Here is a 22,725-nt window from a genome sequence, read left to right on the forward strand (position 1 = left end):
TACTCAAGACTCATTTTCTTTTCTACCGTCTTCCGCTATTTCAAGAAGAATTCCTTATAGAAGCTTAGCGTTGCAAGAGGATGGGGCTTTTCTGTAATGGGAGTTTGCTGTAAAGTCTGTCAGAAATTTTTTTATGATAAAAAATAAATTCCTTGTCAAGTGCTATGATCATATATGAAAGATTCTTTTAATGCTGGGAAGGATGGAGTAGAGCTCTCTGAGTTGCAGAGCAGGCAAAAGTTTCTCTGCTTTCATTTTTCAAGGTTTATATCAGCTGATTATTTTTGCTGGTAATTCTAGACTGAAAAGTATGTAATTTCTCATGTTTATTTTTCTAGTAAGTCAGACTTTAAGGAGGATACAATTTTTTTTTTTTTTAAGTGAATGAGTGCTGTCATCTACCATTTTTTTTTGTTGCATTCTGATATGGGAAGCTTTAATTCAGGAAGACAAATAAAGAAATCCAGGTTGGCAGAACATCTGCTTTGACAATTCTCCAAGCAGGATTGCAGGGCAGTGTCATCTTTACCTATTTATTATTGTAAAGCTTGTCTTTTCTCTGCCTTTCAACTTTGATTTCGCCATAGCATTTAATCTTGGATTTTCAAATCTTTGGCATGGGAAAGGTATATATAATTGGCTGCTGCTGAAACTGCTAGCATAGTTTTGGATAATTTTGTGTTGTCGAAATGATGAGACATTATTAACTCAAATGGGTGAAGTTCCCTATCTACAGAAGTTCTTTGGCAGCAATTAAAATTCAGATGGTTTGGATTGTATAAAGGTGCCAATTCCTTTGCGACTTATGGCCAGCCTTTTTCTCCAATATTTGCTCTTTTTTGCCTTGAGGATCTAATAATCTGTTAAAATTGCACCCATGTTTTAATATATGTGGCTAAATATCTTTTAGATGGTAAAAACTAACTAATAAAACTTTGTAACTACAAGTATAGGTCAGTTTGCAATCTGTGAATTGAAAGTCAAAGTCTTTGTGTATTATAGTAACTCACCCTCCCTTCCCACCACAAACATTTACTTATTTATTCATTTATTTTTGTGCAAATATGCATCATGGCATGATCTTTACCAGGAAAGGGATCATTGGGAGCATTTGTTTATGCCAGCATTCAAAAGAGATGCTGAGCTATAAACATTTCCACTAGAGAAATAGCTGAGCCCCAAAATTAAATGCATATGTCAGAATATCCTTCCCTGACTTGCTTTGACACTGAACATAAACTCTTCATGTGAGTGTTAGCACAAAGTACTAAACTTCTGGAAAGGAAAATCTGCATGTAAGTATTTCTGTATGTTTTTATGTTATTTTTGGCTGATTGCTGGCATACTTCTATTCTTTCTGATCACAGAATGCACAAGAGGTGATGGGCCACATGCTGTAGGGCCCACTATCTGACAGTTGTTCAGCAGACATAAACCAGCATACTCAAGTTTCCCACATGAAACATATCTCCAAGACTCAACTTTTTTTTTTTTTATTAAGTGATGACTTCTGCAAAGAGCAAGACCCACATTATTTCTATCTGAGGCCAAGCTGTCCTGTTGCCATGTCTTCTGTCAACTTTTATCCCAACAAGATTGCCTGTTCTTCTGAGCAGAGTAGCCCAGGTGTTAATCTGATACCTTGTCATTTGTTTTATATCACCTGGAATTGGATTTTGAAACTATTACTCATGCTGCGTATGTACTGGGATCATTTCTGGAACAATGTGCTATTCAGTATGAGTACTAGTGTTGGAATTTGGCATCTTCTTGGGAGCAAAAGCGTATCTTTTACTTTCTTTTTTGTTGTAGACAGTAAAACAAAGAATAGTGTTTCCTGTCATAAACCTAAACAAACAGGATTGTTCGTCATAATCTATACAGGGCATCATAGGAGATGCTCGAAGGACTAAAGACCAAGGTTTTATTGTGCTTAAGGCCTTTTATGTAAATGTTTTAAATAATTAAATGCCATTTATTTTTATGCATCTCTAATGGCATTTTGTCATTCAGAAGTTTTCTATTCACTGGGTTTTTCACAAATATGAAATATTCAAAAGATTAATTTTGCATTTCATCAGAACTTCATTTGACTTTGTAGATTGAAGTTTTCCAATGTTGATCTATAAGCAAACATCTTGAGACTGTATAGGCAGAGTAAATATTTAGAAAATAATGCTGTACGTTGCAGTAGCTGTGAATTGAGAATTAAATGATACTCATTTCATTTAGAGTGATGGTGTTAAATTTAAGTGCCTGGGAGTTCATGTGTGCAAATATTAAAATTTGTATTAGATACATGCAGTCACACAGTTTGGTATGTTACTCCAGTGATGAGTTTAAGAAGAGTAAAGGTCCTGGTACACTAAATAAAATTGGTCCATATTTCAATGTGTGGTACCTATTTCAATGGTAGTAACGTTAACTGATTCTTGCCAGATGAGCATCCACTCCCAAGCATGGTCCATAACTTCATGGACAAAAATCAGATGTTAGAAACCCCCCTTATTGTATCCCTGAGACCCTTACAAGCAAGAATGACATGCGGTTTAAGAGGTGGTAATTCCATTAATTTAAATACTCTTGATATATCTGATATAATTGTGGTTTTGATGAGTGAAGGGGAGCTATTTGTAAGTACAGTAGGTATACTTTTGAACTTCTGTATGCTCTCCTTGCTGAATGAATGTCTCTCTAGATAACCACTAAAAGGCACGTATTCTTCCTGTCGTCCTCTTTCCAGTGTGATGACGTATGTTTGGAATAAAACACTAGTAATTTTCTTATTGTGACTGGTGGTGTCCTTCCAGAAATCTAAGCAACAATAAGATCAAGGAGATCCGAGAAGGCACATTTGACGGAGCTTCAGGAGTGCAGGAACTGATTCTGACAGAGAATCAACTGGAATCAGTGCATGGACGAATGTTTAGAGGCCTGACAGGGCTAAAGACATTGTAAGTACAAAGACTTGTCTTTCTCTGTTCCTCTGTAAGTTGAGTGGGAGTGCTCAAGTTGAGCAATGCCTGCTAAAATATCTGTTACTAGACAACAAGCTCTAAGGCAGGGTCTTCTATCACTGTCATGAAGTCTTCAATATATTTCTAGTCCTGGGTAGGTTTGAGATTTATCTGCTATTTCCGTGAAAAAACAGATTTTCAAGAATTTCAGGAGTAATATGATGGTGAACCTGACATGGGTCAAATTTGGGCACTTTTAATCATTTAATACTTTTATTATTTTGTTATTTCCTATGGAAACAAGGCATGTAGGAACAGGTTTGCTATCTATTAGTCCGTCCTCCCACTCCGCCTCCACCCAAACTGGAATTGTTGGTCTGCTTAAACCAAACCTCGGAGTAGGCTAGGAGCCTAAAAGATTTTTAATATCCTACAAACTATATGAAATCAGTAGGTAGGGAGAGAAAAAAGACTCAAGTTATTGCTGCCACCAAAACAGGTATAGCTAAGCAACTTTAAGGTAGGCATAACCAAACTGTTACAAGTCCTGCTGACAGAATGTAGCTGGCCACTCACTCTGCACCAGGTGTAGTAGTCCACGAGCACAGGCATGGCTTTGGACTAGCCACAGCATGCTCTTTCTTGCCCATGCCAAGTACCATAAAAATTATGTGTGGGTATACTACTAATGTGGCTGTGGCTGGGGAGAGTGTGAAGGAGACATAGAGCCCAAATGCATAAGAAATCAGTTTGGTATTACGTTTGCGCTTAGACAACCTTTGTAATTTATTTCTGAGAACTAACACTTATACATAAACTCATAGTACCTAACAATTTATTTTCATGTTAAAAGTTATATTGGAAGAAAGACCACAGACAAGATTTCAAGATGGTGTCTAATCCACCCCATCCACCATCCTGAGAAGCAGTCAGGGACTAGGCTTCTGGTGACAGCAAAGACTCATGCCAGATGATATGTATGATCTGTACGTGAAAAATACCTCTCTTGCATAGTCTTCCCTGCTGTAGAAAGAAAGCACTTGACTAGGTGGATGCTGTCAGTAAATAGACTCTAGGAATCAAAATGCAATTTAAAATCTGCTATTTATTCATTAGCAGCAAATACTTCTTATGTTGCAAAGTATCACAGCACAATTACTTCAGTCTTTACTCAAGTGTAAAAAGAAATTCAAGTTTCATGTCAAGGACTTTGGCCTGTAATGACAAATAAGGAACTTTTCTTCTGCTGTTCCTTTAACATTTTTTTTCTGGGGCTACAGCAATCTGTTCTTTAATTTAATGTATGCATTTTACTAAGGGATTTGAAAATACTGTCCGTAGATACTAAATTAATTTTTATACTGTAAAGCAGCCTGTGGCAGTGCTCCTAAACAAAATTCAGCAGTTTTTAATAAAAAGATGCTTAACATTCAAGCTATCCTGCTGACCTGACCTGCATTTCCCCCTAGCTGATAAAGCAGTCTAAATATACACAGCATGATATGAGGATCTGTAAGTATATGTTTTCCTTCAGGAAGGGCAGACAGTGCATGGTCAACCATGATACAAAACCAAAGGTTTTGGCTTGAGGGACGTATATTTCTATCCACTAATTGACTTTCTTTGAGCATTAAAATTGTGATCTTTTACAAAGAGACCACATTGGACAGGGTCATGGTCCAGTTTTTCGAAGACTATATGTTTCCTGAAATGTAATAAATCGCTGTGCAATATATATTGGCATCCAAATTTGGTCATCCTGTCTTGCAGTACTGCTGCCTGATACTTTACATACAGAATTGAGAAAATGTTTCCTACTGCTACTAAGCCACTAAGGGCCTTATTTACTACCCTATTAATTTTAGAGCTTGTAGTCCGGACCCAGCTTTCAGGCAGGTTGGTACTCCACATATAAGGTGTGTGTCTCTGTGCCCTGTGCCTCTTTTCTGACGCAGTTTCACCCCAGTTGCGATACCAAAACTATTGAGACCATAGTGCCTTTGATGGTAACTGTACACAGAGAACAGCAATACAAAAGCAATGTGATGTTCAGATCTTAAACACTGGGTGTTTGTGATTACACTGTGAATTTCTTCCCAGCCGTATCTAATCTCTCTTTGGTGTTTTTCAAGTATCTATTGATGTAGCATCTAAACGCCCAACTGGCGGATACCAATCTGAGATTTAAATCCAGACTTCTAATGGAGTTTGAATTTTCATTGTTCACTGCATGAATTTGATACCAAGGAGTTAACCCTCCTCAATTTGGAGGATCAATTCACTGGAACAGCAGCGTGAGCTGTATATATTTTGTGGATTTTTGGTAGTATGCTTTAATTACTGAATAATTTTTCACCTAAGTACAAATATCACAACTGTGTGGTGATATTTACAGACCCAGATGTTGATTGGCATGCAGTGTAACAAATACACATGAGCCTTTTTTGCTATGGAGTGAAACAAGATACTACAGTCTTTCAGATTAATTGGGCTTTATCGTTGAGTTCATTGTTACCATAACAACTCAGAGAGATGTATCTTCCAAAACACAGCACTGATTCATCTGGTACAAGCACTGAGCAAAGACCATTTTATAGGATGGTTACTGCTTTCTGTCTTGTCAGTTAATTACTATAATGACATTTCAGAGCTCGTGTTAGGTCTGGAAATCTTTCCTAAGCTATTCCTTGATTTCTGCTGAGGATGCCGTTTCCTTCCGTACTTTTGCAGTGTGGATTGCAAAAAAAAATTGATGATAGAAGTAATGCAGCTAGTATTGTTATTGTCACACATTTCTGGCAGTCTTTCTCAATTGATCTCTGAAATACATCTTCACTTACTCTCAGATATTTACTAAATTAAGACTTTAGTTTTTATTTCAAGTTTGCCAGCAGTCATAATTTTAATTGCATACTACTATCAGATGTGGAGCTCCCATCAGCCTCTAATGTTGTGTGAAAGAAATGCGTTTTAAATTCGTGAGACAATGTTTACATGAATCTAGCCCTTCTATGACTGTGTTGTACTTCAGCAATCAGTAAAAACAGAGTACAGTGCTTGCCAAAGCATCTGTTGATGCCCTAGATAAAGGACCTCCTATCCTGAAATTATACCCTCTCCCAGTAGTTCCTAATTCCCTCTTTTAATCCTTGCAGGATGCTGAGGAGCAACTCTATCAGCTGTATAAACAATGACACCTTTGCTGGACTGAGCTCAGTGAGGCTTCTTTCTCTGTATGACAATCACATCAGCACTATCACCCCTGGAGCCTTCAGCACATTAGTCTCTTTGTCTACAATGTAAGTTATCTTTTTATGGTACGAACACGGCATGATGCTGTTATTCCGTACTTTCCTTTTAAGAGGACAATGTTTGAGTTTCAAAATCAAACTACTTATTGTTCATATATGGAAAACCTCATTTAGGGAAAGAAAACCCCATTCTACTGAAATCGCAGGTTTGGAGGGTTCAAGGTATGATTTAGAAAAACATTTGAATTGCTTCAGCTGGAGTGGCTGAAAAAACTTTGAGGTTGCCAGCCTCAGGCAGGATGACTGTATGTTTTGCCGTGTCATAGCCTAGTGCAGTGCACAGTAGGAGTTCATGCAAAACAGTCTCTGCAGATCCAGAAGTGCATAGCTTATCATACACTTTAGCTCCCTGCAGCTGCTTTAGTTTCAGTAGATTCTAATTTTGTAAGAACAACTTTCTTGAATTTCAGTTAAATTAGTTAATATCAGAAGAAATCTACTAGCTAATGCTTAGATTTTCAGAAGAGCCTAAGAGGACAAAATACACAAGTCCTATTGAATGTGAATTTGAGAATCCCAGCCTAAGCTTTTCTGACAGTTCTCTTATATTTCTCAGCCCTTCTTTGAAGTCTTTCCCTTGCTTCTTAAATATGTTTACATGCTTTTTGTAGTGTGTCCATTTTAATAAAGTACAGACTGATATATACGGAAAGAAAGTCTGCTCTTTGTTTCCAGCTGTGAATGGGGACCCTGATGTTGCTGTTAATGGAAGTTGTCTGCTTAATTCCCTTCACACTGCCCTGAAAATAAATCCTAATTGTCCAGTCAAAATATACTATTGGTGCTATTGCATTTCAGGTTTTGAAAGCATTCTCCGTCATGTTTGGGGGAAGAAAGAAGTGTTGAATCTCAGCTGTTTAGTTGCTCACGCTTTCATTTTGTTGTTACAACTTTTCACCACCAAATCAGTTATCATTTTGGCATTAGCTCCATGCAGCATAAAGAACCCAGACTTTTCTTCCATTTACTTTCTGTAGTCCCAAAAGCCTCCTCAAAATTGATGGACAAAGAGAGAAACACAACCAGATTATTTTTATTGACTGTTTTCAAGTCACTGGTCAAAGCGAGTGGTACTTGCTGAAAGCTTGTTCTCACTGTGCTGCAAGCAATGCCTGCCTGCTTCTCGTGGAATTGTCTCCGTGCTTCCTTCCGTGGATCCTTTAATAGCTGTGACTCCCTGAATCAGTCTATAAAGTCCCTACCTTGTTTGCATAGAAGCATATTTGTCATGTTTTGTTAGAAGATAGCCCATTTTCTTCTTTTTTCAGCTGTGGATAAAGATTATTACAACTTCTAGCAACAGCAATTAAAGCTGCTGCTAATTAGAACGCATTGCTTTGGCACTGACTCATAATCGTGTCCGTCATGGCAGGTTCCTAGCTGTGTCTTGATGAAAAAGTTTGTTCTTTGACATATTTTTCACTCTGTGCTTGATCTACAGACAGGAGAAAGTGTGCTTTTGATTTCTTTAGACATTGATTTAAGGCCATAGTGATATTTCACATATAAATGCAAAATTCAGATGTGTTCATTTCCTAGCAGTCCTCCATTGTAGGTGGATATATTAAATGACAACAATACTGAAGATAGATAGTATGACTGCTTTTCCTGTTCAACCCACACTTTGTGAGTTAATCGGGTATTGTAATGACTTACTTTTGCATCTATTAATGTGAGCCAGAAATTCATACGAAGTTTAACATTTCCATTTTTATCTTGGCATATTTACAGCACTAAAAAATATTGCTCCTTTTGTTATTACTCTTTGTGAGTCAGCCTCATTGATATTATCAAAACACGGACAGCTCTGAAAATAATGCCCTGACTAATGGTTTTCAATAGAGGAAGAACATCTATTTTGTAAGTTATTGGTAAAAAAATAGCAGTTTTTTATTTGTTACTAGTCAAACTAGGTACTGTAGCATCCTAATTTGAAGTGTGCTTGCACTTCTGCATACAGAGTTCAGTCGTGTCTTTCAGTCCTTACACAGTCAAGTGAGCATATTTGCAAGCAGCACTGGTTTTCCATGAATTATTACTATAATAGCTGCATGGAGCTAATGCTAGAATGATAACTGCTTCATCAGAATGACATGCAACTATTCTAGTATAAACTTAACCTGAATTCCAGGAGATATTTTCAGCTTAATTTCAACAATATCCAGATGTGTTTCACCAAATTTTTCTAACAGGTCACTAGAATCCATTTAAATAGTTAGTATTCTACGGCTTCTTTGCAATTTTTAAGAGACACTTGTAGTAGGATATGCATATTTCATTCCTCAAGACTTCTATTCCCCCTAGATTTTAAAAATGTCAATGTCCTTAAGTAAACACTTCTGAATTTAATGTTAGTATGACATCTTTGCTAAAAGCTTGATTGCTTTGTTTCTGTTTGAGTGGTTAAATCACTATCTTACGTGTAGGAACTCTGATTACTAATTAAGAATTTTTATAACAATTTGTCTGCCCAACATTACTGTTTGTGATTTGAGAACTCCACCTGAATAGCCAGATTCCAAAATAAAGTTTTTGCAAATAATTGGCCTTTCCAGACTTTCAATTGCTTTTCAAGTGAAGTAGGGAATCTCTTGTCCCACATGATACTTTATAGAGAGCCTTGATCTTAGATTTTTTTCCAAAAGTTGCATCACAGTCTTGCCATGGAAAGAGCATGTATGTAGGGACATGTATGAACTTCGTAATACATTAAAGCAAAAAATCACTGCTCTACAGTTGGACAAAGGACAAAATTTAGGTGTTGCTAAAGTGGCAGGAGGATGTGTGTAATGCGTGACGAGATAAATTTGTCTTTTTTTACCCAGAGTTATTTGAATTTCAAAACAGTACATTTGTTTATGCATTAATTTTATATGTAACAACTTATTTCTTTCTTAGTTCCTAAGAAAGGCATAATCCAAATTCTAATCCAAGGACTTAGTACATTTTAGGTCATACGTTAACCTGTGTTTGCCAAGAAGAAAACGAGGGTTTGTGGATAGTTACTGCTGCTCAGCTAGTGAGCAGTAACACAGTAAGTCAAAGCAGCCTCTCCTCTGTAGAAAGCGATAATTACTATTTTGATGGGAGCATTTTGTAGATTGAATATTTGAATGTTTCTGAAAGTTTTTGATACGGCCCGGTAAGATGCTCTCTAGATGTGCAAAATGTTCTTTACATTCAGAGCTGCTGGTTTTCCAGAAACCTGATTATGTACACCTGCTGTTTGTTTCCAATTGTGGATTATTTCATTCTGAGGATTTGTGTCACAGAAGTTGTTCTGTGAATATGATCTCACTCTCTTCCATCAGTGGAACAAATGGCCTTTGAAGCATTGGTTCACTTAGCGTTGGAGGTTTAAACATTTGGTTTAAACACTCTGTTCATGCCAAAGTATGTCAGTATGGAAAATATACAAGGCATCCTGCATGTGGTCCCATTATGGATTAAAGAAAATGGAAAACAATTCAGAAGGAAAGTAACTAGAATTAGAGTAATGCTTTCCGTGCTTTTCTGCACATTCTGTCTGAAAGCTCCTATGTAACCTGTTCGTTTTCTCACCTTTATACAGCAAGTTAGCCTTGCCTTTGAATCCTAGTCAGCATGAAGTAGGTTGAGTATTTTTATTATTGAACATTATGCTGAGTTTTCTCCCCCACACCCTAGTTCTCCCTCTACACCATGTGCAATAGTCTGTGCTAGATCCACATGTAATTACACACCCAGAGCTCCAGGCTAGCGCAGCGTTTGAAGTATGCTTTTTTACAATGCAGAGAGCAGCTGTAAATCATATTGTGGGTATGTGATGTTGGCCTAGAACTTATATAATTTAGGAATTGGTTTGGGTTTGTTTTCTTGCTGCCACACCTCAACTGTGCCATATGTTTTTGTCTTCAGCACTATTGTTTTCTGAAGGAATTGCTTGGCTGAAAACCTTATGTGATTTTGACTACGTGTTTAGGTTTGTAAAAGTATGTTGCAAATGAAGACTTACAAGGTCTTCAGCTACTACACCTGCATTTGAAGTGCCTGTTTCTTTAAGGCCTTAAATTTTTTTGTCTTTAAGATATGCTATGCTTTAAAGAAATTTCGTTATCATCTTTTTTTCTGTACTACCAAAATAATAACTCTTGGACATATTCACATATGATGTGAGAATTCCATCAGTGTTAGTTTAGATACTTCATTTTCCATACATGGGGCTGTGACAGCTCATTTTTCTTCAGTGAGGCAACCTCAGACTGAGGCTATTGATTCTCCCTGTGCTTGTACGTAAGATAGGTAGCCTTCTTTTTTTACCAGGGATATCAGCCTCTTTCCTTCATCTGAAGTTTAGTCATAAAAAAGCTTACACACAAATTATGGATAGGCATTTCAGTACAGGACTCCAGAAAAAAGTTTTTTTCCAAGATTCTCAGCACTAATTCTAGTTAGCTTAGAAAGATGGTTGCTTAAAATAACTGTCACCTTACACTCCTTTCATTCAAAGGATCACAACCTATTAAGAAACAGAAATGAATAGTATCTTTCTATACTGACTATCTACGTTACAGGTGCTCCACTGAGAAATTGCTATATATCTATGTTTTCATGGCTTAACAACAGGATGGATAGGGCTTTCCTTTTTTAAAGGCTGCTAACCCAAGCTACGTTAAGAATCCATCCCTCACAGAGGCTGTCAGATGGTTGCTTTGGGTACTGCACACCACAGTACTGCAGCTAGGCTGCAACTGTATTTGAAAGGTATTTTGGGAGCTGTAGCAAGATTTGATGCAGACCTCACAAAGTTCACAAGGCAGTAGAGCAGATGCTTTTCACTGCAGATATACTGACCTTAGAAAGCTTCATAAGAAGTGGCTCAAGCTGACAGTGCTGCTTTATATATTTATATATGTACATACAGAGTGCTATCCTTACTATTTCAGTAGGAAACCCAAATTCAGGTCGCCACTGGCTCCCACTTGGCGCTGGTTTGTATAGACTGTAACAGAGGCGAGTGGAAAGCATGAGCATACTGGGGCAAGGAACAGTGTGCTAAGCCAGCTTGGCTGTACGCATAGGGAGTGGTACATGGAGGTCTGTGCTAAGGGCTAGCAGTGCTGAACTTTTCCGTGGCATTACCCGAAGTAATGACATTGAAGATCATGCAGATGTGGGTGCAGTGTGTGAGGTGAGTTTAGACTTGGGTGTGAGCTGTAGCTGGGGTTGAAATCCACTATAAATACAGCCCTGGTAGTGATGTAAGTATGTCTAAATAATAGCTGTAGCAGTAAGTACTTTGGTTTATAAACATATATATGTATGCATATATATATATTTTAATTACAACCCTAGTCCTAGTATAAAACCTGCGTAGAACTTCCCTGATCTATAGAACAGAGGAGGATCTCACAGAAACAGATGGCAGGAAAGAGCCTGTACTTGGAACCCATCATCTTTTGTAGTTATTTCAGTATTTCTGTATGTTCATGTGCAATGCAATTGTCTTGTTCCGTTTCAGTAATTTGCTGGCTAACTCCTTTAATTGTAACTGCCATTTGGCCTGGCTGGGAAAATGGTTGAGGAAGAAGAGAATTGTCAGTGGAAATCCACGCTGCTTGAAACCCTTTTTCTTAAAGGATATTCCAATCCAAGATGTAGATGTCCAGGACTTCACCTGCGATGGTAAGAAAATCCAATTTGATTTGGCATTTATGATAATGTTGGCACCTCTGTGAGGACCTCCCTTCCTATCAAGCAATACTGCATGGTAAACATTTCGGTTTAGTGATGAGGAAGGCAGCCATCTAGAGCTGAAGATCATTGTTCCCTATCAGGAGTTTATTTGGATTCTTGTTTTCCAGTTTCTGAATTTCTACTATCTACACCTAAATCTAAGAATGAATTTATTATAGACAAATGCTCTGCTTTATATAATCCTAGTATAATCCTGGCCCTTCCTCCCACTTCCTTATTCACACACTTAGTTAACACTCTGAAGCCAGTGGGAACAGTGCTTACTTGGAAAGTCTTTTCGTTTTCGATACTGTTCAGTTTCACCAATAACAGGTATGAATACAGGGAAATAAAAAGACTTAGATATTATTTGAAATGACTCAGTGATACTTAATGCTTTGCCAGGCCCATATAGGTTTAAAAAAAAAAATAGCCTGACATTTCATTCATTCTCTAGGTAGTTCTTCGTCTTCTGATCAAGCAGATTTTAGAGAAGATAGTAAGGGGAAAAATTGACTGATGAATGCACGGCTAACTTGACTTGTAGGCTGTGATTGCCTGTTAAGACCAGATATGCTGGAGCTGCAGTTAGTCATACCTCTAAAGAGACTGTAAGAGTGATAGAAGTTTCCTACTTAGAGTAGAAATTAATTCCTGTCCTAGTTGAGCAATCTGGCAAGAGGCCCAGGTGCTTGGGCTCAGAGCTCAAGGGACCCAAGTTTAGTCATTAAAGAATAATTCGCTTTTAGTTTGGGAGAAAAAAAAAATCCTGGTCCACAAAATGACATTCCACGCTTGGGAGCTTTCTGTATCATACGGTCACTCAGACAGCCGTGGTGAATGGAAGGTAGATGGTGGCAGGGTGTAAAACACAGAACATAGGGGAAAATTGAATATGCTGAAGACACATGCTCTTTCTGCAGGTTTATGAAAGACTTTGAATTTTGTTTCCAGTCATTAAGCTCAGCTGGGGAGACAAAGAAAAACATCTTCCCTGTTCTTCTGTAGGCTGGTCATGCTTCTCCATCCCTCTTAATACAAATGATTCCCTACCCGTACATTTATGGGTGATTTTGTTATCTTGTATCAGGACTTCCACTCTTATTCTTTAATCTCAATGCTCATGGGTACATCCAGCAGAGAGAAGAAACAGATCTGTCTCAATTAGTCCTTGGATCAGTTTTCAAAAAAAAAAAAAAAAAAAAGCGGCACATAATGACAGCGGGCTGTGTGCTCTTGGGTTGCAGCACTGTGTCTCCGTGCTGGTCAGCTCAGGCTGCCTGTACTCACAAACAGTTGTGTGGTTCCTCTCACTGTCATCTAAAGAATGTGCCACTAAGTGTTTCCTTTCAGATATGTCGTGATACTGGAGCATGCATTTGCCTTACGTTTTGCAAAGCCTGGTGCTTTTGGGGAAAACCCATGCTTTAATGTTCTTAACTTCAAAGAGTTGGTTTCTTCTGCAGAAACCCTATTGTTCTTCAATTACAAGATTTAATCTGTTGTTTATGGACCTTTGAAACCATTTTTGGAGAAAGTAGATATTTTTCTGTGTGCACAGATGGATCGCCAGCAGTTGGAAGTATGCTGCTCAGTTTGTTGTTTGCCTGGTTATCCTTGTCAAAAACAATGAGGTTTTACAATTCAGATGATAAATGAAGTGCCAGGCTGACCTTAAAAAGTAAAAAATTAACATCTAAAAGCTGAATTTAAAAAAAAATCTTGCTAAAGCAGTGTAAGTGCTGAATATCATCTGTCTAGATGAATTTAAGGGCAATGTTCTGGTCAAGTTCTCCATTTCAGCTAGTACATTGGGGGTGGGGGGAGGATTTGGGATTCACATAACTGATTTTACTGTAATTAGCGAAATTACAAGGAAGTAGATCCTCCTTAGAAAAAAATATTTATTTAAAAATATTGCTATTCAGTTTTTGAACTGTTGTTCATGTTGCCTAAAGAACCTGCATGAAAGTAGGTTGATCCAAAGCATTGGATCTACTTTAAAATATTGTGATGGTTACCATGGATTCAGGGATGTCCCTCCTTGGTCCTTGTGAGCAGTTATCTTCAAAGTGCCTGACTTTGGGCTGTAAAGCTAACTTCCTAATACTCCGTTTCTCTCCCTCTGCAGGTAATGATGAAAGCAGCTGCTTGCTTTCACCTCCTTGTCCTTCCCAGTGTACCTGTGTGGATTCGGTGGTACGTTGCAGCAACAAAGGGCTGCGGATATTGCCCAAAGGAATTCCCAAAGATGTGACTGAGCTGTAAGTTACCTTTTACATAGCTCCTTTCATGAGAAGTTCATGAAATTACATCATAGTGAGGCTTTGTAGGTCCTTGGGGGTTTTGCCTTTGACTTTAGTGACTATTTTTTGTGCTTTGGTGCTTTCCATATGTTTTGACTGCTGTTTCTATACTTACTTGTCCCTTGACTGAATACATTGCTGTGTAATGGGAACAGAGTTTTGTCTATCCTTGTACCCATTAATTCTGTGTGTAGGGGACAAATGAATATATTAGTATCAAATAATCCTGTAGTGCTTCTGAGAAGCCTAAGCTCTCAACAGGCAGTTTGAAAGGGTGATGAAAATATGTTCCTGACTTACGCAGCTGTAAGCTAATTATCCTCTGAGGAGATTAAAAAAAAGAAAATGAAAGCCAGTGGTGGAAACAAACAATGAATTCTTTTCTTCAAACCTCATGAAATGGCTAAAATAACAGATAATTAGATTAAATTGTAAAGTAAATTCATCCTAGTTGAGAACCATCTTTCTAGTTGTCTTTTCATCTACCCCTCGCTATGACTTTATACTGGATTTTGGTTCTTTCCATGGAAAGAAAATACACTGGTGGAACTGCTTGGCTTAGACAGTTGGCAATAGAAATACTGAGCTTTTCCCCTTTAGGTCCTTATTCAGATCTAACCCAGGTGAGTCGTTACCGAAACTTGTTACAATCTCATCAACATTTCTATGTGAAAGTAATTGGTTGAGTGAGTTAGTATGTTCAGTGACTTTTGTAATAAATTAAAATCTGATTCTGCTATTTTTTAGTATCTAGTATTATTTTTACTATTTAGTAACAAGGCAGCTGATGAATGAGATACACATCTTTTTACTCCCTTCACAGTGGCAGAATGGGGTTTGCACTGTTTTTACCAGTGTTGTAGTCAAATACAAGACTTTGTTGCTGAATGAGGAGTGTACTAAAAGTGTATGTGGTAACTCAAATTAACATGGAAATTTTGCATTAATGAACACATCCTTGGAACACTGTTAGCCAGGGCATGGTTAATAGTGGTTTGAATTAAAAGCCAAGTCCTGGCCTATATTCCCTTATATATTGCCATCAGTGATAAAAAGTCTGCAAGGTGGTTTCTGCTCTGTTCTTGTTCAGGTTTCATTGCATTCAAATATGACTTGCCAACAAGAAGATATCACAGATGTTACTGTGATTTCCACTGCCACACTGAGGAATTTTTATGTTTAAATTTTGCATATTGAGTTTTACTGATACTATCTGATACACTGATGACATAACTTTCAGAAAAAGAGTGAAATTAATCTCACATTCTTGAAAACTGCTATATTGCTTAAGCTATTTCTTGGCAAATGAGGCAGTAGCCTGGAACTGAGCAGTTTGGGTTCATAGGGGTTTACGTGACTGTCTTCTTCAGTAGGAGCCTCTTGGCTGTGCAAGCTTCTAGTTCGGCTTTCTGCTTTCAATCCAGAAATGTGTCAGCAGAACACAGTCAGCCATGGACTGGCTGGCTCTGAATATTTCATGTTCTGCAAATATAACCTTGAATCTGTCCCAGCTGTCTCAAAATTCAGTCCTGATCTCACTCTACTCTCAACCAACGTAAACTGAGCTCCTTATTTGTATCTATACCAAAAGATGAGCTGCAGGTACTGAAGCTAAAAATTTCATGTGTTTTTGGAAACTGTGACAAGAATGAAAGAAATAATTAAAAAAAAAATCAGTCTTACTTGCCTTCCTTCTGCTTCCAGATTGAGATAAAGATGTTGCCCATAATCTAGAAGGGACTATATCAACTAGGTCCCAAGTTGCTGGTGTGAATTTAAGTATTTTTATTGTTCTGTGTTTGCGAATTGTCATTGCTGCTGTGGTAAACAGCATCTCCTGTGGAATGCCACCTCTTGCCTCATTTTGAGGACAGCTAAAACTTGGCAGAGAGAACCCAATAGCTTTCTGGGCACAGAGCGAAAAGGATTTACCTTGTTCAATCTATTTACACTCCTAACACCAAAATACCCTCATTTCCCTGGGGCAGTCCTAGATCCCTTGAACTGTGTCCTAAGGCTGGAGTATCTTCTTAAAGCTGTTTTGTTTCTGTAGTAGCAGTGGATATCTGTTTAGCACTTGAAACCAGAAAGCACATAAGTTACCTGCTGCAGAAGATATCACGGCTTTTGCATAGCTGGAGAGAGCCACAGCACTCTCCAGGGCAGGGATGCCTTCACCTTTCTCGCTGGTACGGCGGTCACAGGTGCTCAGATAGATTAGAAACCCTTCCCCCCTGTTACTGCAGCCCGTGCTGCCTTTCTCCCCTTCCACGCTCTCCTGTCAGAGACCTCTGGGCAGTGTGCTGGGGTCTCCGTGCTCCCACCAGGCGCTCGCACAAAACCATGGTCACCAAGGACAGAGGTCATGGCAAGGGGAGGACAAGCGCGTAAAGAGCCTCTTGTCCTGGTAGCCCACAGCTCCCTCCCTGCGGGAGGCCTGAACAGTGATAGGATGCAGGGGAGCACGTTAGTGGAATTTTTATGAATGCGCCGGTCTGACATTATTAAACTTCCATTATTGATGTCTTGATTTACAAGGCACGTTAGCTGCAGCGCTTTCTATTAAACTGCAGTGTGTTTTTACACAACATGGTTTAAGAAAAAGAACTGCTATGTATCTAGATAAACCAGTCTGTTACGGCTGAATATAGCCTTCTCAGAAGTTCTTTTAAATTCTTTTAGAGGTCTTAAAATAGTCTTAAAACAGGAATCATTTCATTGTAACAGGTATTAAATAGCAATGTGCAAAAATGAACATACCTCTTGCACAGGCACATAGGGAAAATGTTACCGTTTGCTGGGTCAAATTTCACTGTACCTAAGCTCAGCAAAAAAGATCACCAGCAATGTTTTATTACATGGTGGACTGGAGACATAGGCTCGCTCCTTCCAACTTTCTTCCTGAGTTTCTGTTTTGGATGTGTGTATAGACAAAACATGTGAAAACCATTATCTCCTTCATATTTAGAGCTTGGAATGACAGGAGACATCCCTGTGTTTGGTTTGTACCACCCTTGGGAGGAGGGATTACCTTGGCAGGGAAGACTTCCATCTAGAATAGAGTTGAAAAGATCACTAAGTCTCCTGGCTTTTTAAATGGATGATGATGCAAGAAATTTCTATTTCCCAGCTATTCCTTCACAAAACCCCGTCGTCATGGGCAAGCCTTCTTTCAGCTTCTTGGGAACAGGGAAATATTATGTTGTTTCTTGCAAATTCCTTTGCTGTATATTTACATCCTGCCTACATTTTTTCCCACTGTTGCTTGCTCTGAAGAGGAGCCTTGGTTTTTTTGAACATACTCAGTTTTCTAGTCCAGATGTTCAGAAGTAAAATGTTCATGCAAATAGCTAGTTTGGAACTTAGCCTCGCTGCTGCTTAGTGTTTTAGGCTTTCCTTTTCTTCTTTTTTTTTTTTTCCCCCCAAATCTGTTTGAACTAAGTTTCCCATGCTCTTTTTCCTTTCCCATATTACCTCAGTGTGTGAACAGTAGTTTTTTCTTTTTTTCACAAAAGTATAGTCTATTTCTAATAAAGTCTTATCTGACAGCATCCAGCTGCTTTTATGGACCTACAGCAAATAATATTTTGCACTGGGGAAAAACATTGGAGGCAATTATGTGGACGGCATGTGCATAAGCTGTAACATAATGAGCATCGTGTATTTTAGAATAAATATGTACTAATCATGTCATCTCTAGACTCCAAATGTTGTCATGACGCTGAGCTATATGATAGCACTGATAGGATTGTTGGGAAAACCTTCATCCATACATCTTTGTTAGTGATTATTTTTCCATTTATATTAATACATATTAATATTTGCATTACTTTTGCCATTTCTCTTTCTCTCCTCACAAACCTTCTCTCTCCCGTTTTTTTGTTCTGCGTGTTAGGTTCATTTAGCCTGCAAGCTCACTCAGTACTTGGCACAAGAGTTTTCACAAGCCGCTGACCTGCTTACTAGCAGAGGGATCCCATTGAACTGTCTTTTAGCTCTTTATTCCCCACCTCTAGTTTGCTGCCTGCCGCTGCCTTGGCCTTAGCATGGCACCTTTATTCAGCTGAATCTCCAGTTGCCAAGTCGATTTTGACAATTGCTTCCCATACATTTGCTGCCACATCTACTTGGAGGTATTTACCACCAATCTCAACCCTCCTTTGCATCTTCCAAGGCACTTGTGATTTCTCTTGACTTGTGACTAAAAATAGTGGCTCGTACCTGAGCCATGCAAATTGTTGCAATAAATAGGCTCTAAGCAGCTAGTTATGATACATGTAGAATATTGTAACAATTTAGTGCCATTTTTCAGTATGCCTATATTGCTGTTGATCAAAGGGATATCACTGAAGTGAGATATCTGATGAAAATCATCTGCTTGAGAATGCAAATGCTTTTGCTTGTCTGGCAATCTGCACTATTTTATACACTGTCCCTTAAACACAGACTTCAGTGAATTTTCCTTTGATAATAAAGGAGAGAAACAATTCAGATCAAAGCTTAGGCTTACATAGTCCTGTGTCGTACAAGGTTTTACAGCCTGCTTAATTCACTGTGGAGGAAAATTCTCCCATTGAGAGAATGGATAGTTCTGTAGAAGGATATTTTAGTAACAGCTGAAATAGAGGACTTAAATCTGCATTTCAAATCTGATAGTTTAGAAAAAGTAAATAGTATCAGTATTATTAAATAATGTGTTCAATGACTGATGAAGTTTGAGTACATATCGGAAAGGTGACTTTGGCACTAATAGAGACTAAAGGTAAATTTAACTTTAGGGCCTTCACTTTTCTCTCAAACACAGCCATGTTTCTGTGTGTCAAACCTGTAGATTGTGGTCTGACATACAAATGCAGCAAAATCCAGAGTCCAAATTTGCCAAAACTTAAAGTTCAAGATCCAGATTTGTACCTATGTCCATACTTGGATTTTGTTTCTTCTTGAGAAACTGTAATTGAAGCTCTTAAAATTCATGCTTTGTGGATGTTTCATCTTTCACAGTCCAATTCTCTTCTAGACCACCGTTTTTAGGAGATGAAACTTTCCTCAAAATTTTAGGATATTGGGTATCTGCATTAAAATGTTTAGACTATAACTTAATTTTAGAGCTGCATAAAATTACCAAGTGTCATCTTTTTTTGTAATGTAACATTCTATATGAAATATTTAAAGAAATTAAAGGAAAGGCTTTGTGCCTTTTCAATTACTGCCTGAGAACTGATTTCTCTCTCTAGTTTCTTCTCTTAGCACAGATTGCTGCTGTGAGCTTGACTTTATGGCTGAATAGACATTTCAGTACAAAAAAGGTTCCAAGTGATTCAAATCGTTACATGATGCTTTGGCACCTTGTGCTGGTTGTATCACCTCCAGTCCAAGTGGTTTCAGTATAAAAATAGACAAGTTGGAAAAAGAACAGCTGTCATCTTTTATGCATAGTTTTAAATGTTTTATATGTGACGTTAGTGTGTGTGGAAGGTGCTGGATGAGCCCCGGGGCTGCTGCAGGCACTGGGCTCCGAGAGCCGGCGCGGTTGGTGCAGGCACAGAGCGAGGCATGGCCATGCTCTGCAGTGCCAGCCATCCTGGCCAAACAGTTACCTGTCTCCAGCACTCAGTCATGTTTTAGAAGAAGCCTTTCCTGGCAGGTAGTTGGTGGCACTTTATGAGAACATGAACACATGTTTTTGGGTTTTTTTCAGTTTTTGCTCTGGTAAGTGCTTGTTGGTTATAAGTCGTTATTGAGACTTCAGGATTCCCAGCAGCATTCATGGGGTGCAAAACAATTTCCAATCTGATATTTAAACTACAGGGTCTAGAGACTTTAGGAAGCAAATGAGGTTGTTTTGGATACTAGTCAGTGTGTCTATATTAAGGCAGCTGACACCCACTCTTGACTCTGACTGTCTGTGTATTAATAACTTGACTCTGAGCATTAAAATTAGACATACATTTTTTTTCATTCATGCCAGAATTTCTTTGCATACCAGATGCCATGTACATCATCTTCCTTTGGCTAAGGATTGAAAAGAATTGAAAATACAGTCTTCCCTCCACATCACTCTGTTACGGCTTGTTTTGTTTTGTTTGGGCAGGGGGTCTGTAACTTCATCCATGTTTTTTTATTTATATATACGCATACATAAATACGCAGAGTTTTGTAACTGGGCTCTGCCACTTCACCCTCAGGAATAATTCTGTTATTCACTACGTCCAGCTTCCAGCCCTCTTGCTGCCCCCACACATCATCTTCAGCCCCGCAAGGTGCTGAGCTGCTGCCCCTGCAGCCCCTTCCTGCTCTGATGGAGGCCTGGCCCGCAGTGGGCAACAGCTCACCTGCAGCAATTGGTTTCTTCAAATGATGCATCTCAGATCCTCCTGATTCTTGGCATGCTCTTATGCCCTAAAACCTCTGGTTATTTCAAATTCATTGTACTTAAATGTGCTTTCAAAATGAATGCCTTTTGCTTAGAAAATACTGCCATTCTTTGTATAATGTGGTGAAAGGTTTAACAGTGGTGAATTGTTCTTATGTATACATAAAAAGTATATTATCAGTAATTTTTCAGTGTAAAATTGTATTTGTTCAGAAATTATACCACTGGTATAAGTATTGCAGCTTTCTGCTAGCACATTTATATAACCATCAAATTGCTTGCAGTACAAATCGAAAGCTATTCAAAGCAGATCTTCTGTAGGAGTTTAACTCCAGGGGTTTGCATGTCTATGTTAGTCTGAATAATGAAGCACTGGATAAAATGTGGGCCCTTGACTTTTGATTGCACCAGAAAGCAAAATGGGGGAAAAACCCTGGCTAGCCATCATCAGTTTGTTCAAATTGCAGGCTGTTTCATATTGGGATCAACAAGAGAATATCCTGAAAATATATTTCTGAAGTTTTCAACACATTGCAAGAGTTGAGTCTCCTTTCCTAAAGGAAAATCCTATATAGCTTCCAAATACATAATACATGACCTGCTTTTGATTTCCTTTGGAAATCCTTTGGATTTTACATTTGGAATAAAGACTGGAACCTTAACCTACCCTTATGCATAGGTTTAAGATTTGCAGCTTTCTGGGATGAAAGAGAAGGCGCTGACTCCCAGCGGCTTGCTACGTCCATAGCAAACCATGACTGGGGAAATGAGACATGATTTGCCCTGTTTAAATAGTAACACATGGTTGAATTCTGAGGATCTTCTACATAACGATTTATGGTGTGAATTCACCAAGGAACTCCATTTTCAAAATAATGTATAACAAATTTAGTCAAAATGAAGCAAGTGACTTTACACTTGCTGAATATGAATATCCATGGGAGGTGTAAATGTGACATAACTAACCCGTACTCTGGTTTGTGATAATCTGCGTCAGCAGAGCAGCTGTCACTACTTTGCAAGGGCTAACTGTTTACTATGCAACACTGTCACTCCATGCTTGTGATCTTTGTGAATGGAGAGATTATTTTGTTCAATAGGCTTTTTTCATTAAGGAAGGATTTTGCTGTTGGTTAAAAATTCAAAAGGCTGTAGTCCCGCTCGTCCGGCCTAATCCTAGCAGAAGCTAGGTCAGCTCCACCACACGCTCGAAGGTAACTCTGCCTTGATGGGACCCTGTGCACAGGCAGAATGGATAACCATGAGGCTGGGTAGTTTAGTTGGAGTAGTTTAGTTGAAAAGAGAGCTGAAACAGCAGAAAATGGTGAGAAGGCATTATGCTGAAATAGAAGGGGGCGGGGGGGGGGGGGGGAATATGACAGTTATAAAATGTATTACATAAGAAATTCTGTTAGTGTTTATAGATTTTATTTTTAAATGATGTAAAAATAAAGTTTGTGGGAAAATTTTCTTGGATTTAGTTTACACAAATATCTCTGTGTTGTTACAGTTAATGTAGAGAGGGAACATATAGCACAGTAATAATCTATTATTATTGTTGTTTGCTATAGCAAATGCAGAATAAGGAGGTCTGTTGCCAAAGAAAAGGAAATTGTATGTGTGGGATAAAAATTCTTAACATGATTATCGGATTATATTTTCAGCAGTAGAGGCAGCACATTAAGTGTTCTGGTGCCTGTGGGCTGCATTTCCTGGCTACGCTTGATTATCTTTCAAAACATACCACATCAATTGCATTGCCTCCTGTCTACCTTAGGAAAAATCCCCCAAAGTATCTTGTAATGAAGGGAAGTATCATTTCATCTTTTATCCTCACCTGCGGAGGGAGAAATGCCTTCCTCCTACACAGTACTCTCTGAGAAGGTTGGATTTGTTTCCCAGGTAGATATGGCTTCTGGCAGATGTCTGGAGGATCACCTTGACAGTGTCATGGCACCACAGTGGTCAATTTCCATTGGACCTTATTACTTTGGGATCTTCCAGGGATGCAGTTTCACCCAAAAGCCAAGGTTAAGGAAAAGAATTCCAGCTCTGTCTCTGTT

At 38.5% G+C, this 22,725-nt stretch overlaps 1 protein-coding gene across 3 annotated transcripts in view; it reads left to right on the forward strand.

Moving 5' to 3' along the window:
• SLIT3 (slit guidance ligand 3) overlaps window positions 1–22,725 on the forward strand; it is a 537,095-nt gene that overhangs the window by 415,433 nt on the left and 98,937 nt on the right. For 2 of the 3 annotated variants that reach the window (XM_050905038.1, XM_050905037.1), the window contains 4 exons: window positions 2,811–2,954; window positions 6,113–6,256; window positions 11,769–11,932; window positions 14,115–14,247. In XM_050905038.1, the coding sequence (XP_050760995.1) occupies window positions 2,811–2,954; window positions 6,113–6,256; window positions 11,769–11,932; window positions 14,115–14,247 (585 nt within the window). Of the gene's footprint in view, window positions 1–2,810; window positions 2,955–6,112; window positions 6,257–11,768; window positions 11,933–12,834; window positions 12,838–14,114; window positions 14,248–22,725 lie in introns of all 3 variants that reach the window. The other variant, XM_050905039.1, reaches the window with a different exon arrangement.

The sequence above is a fragment of the Gymnogyps californianus genome, chromosome 14, assembly GCF_018139145.2.
Source record: "Gymnogyps californianus isolate 813 chromosome 14, ASM1813914v2, whole genome shotgun sequence".
NCBI lineage: Eukaryota > Metazoa > Chordata > Aves > Accipitriformes > Cathartidae > Gymnogyps > Gymnogyps californianus.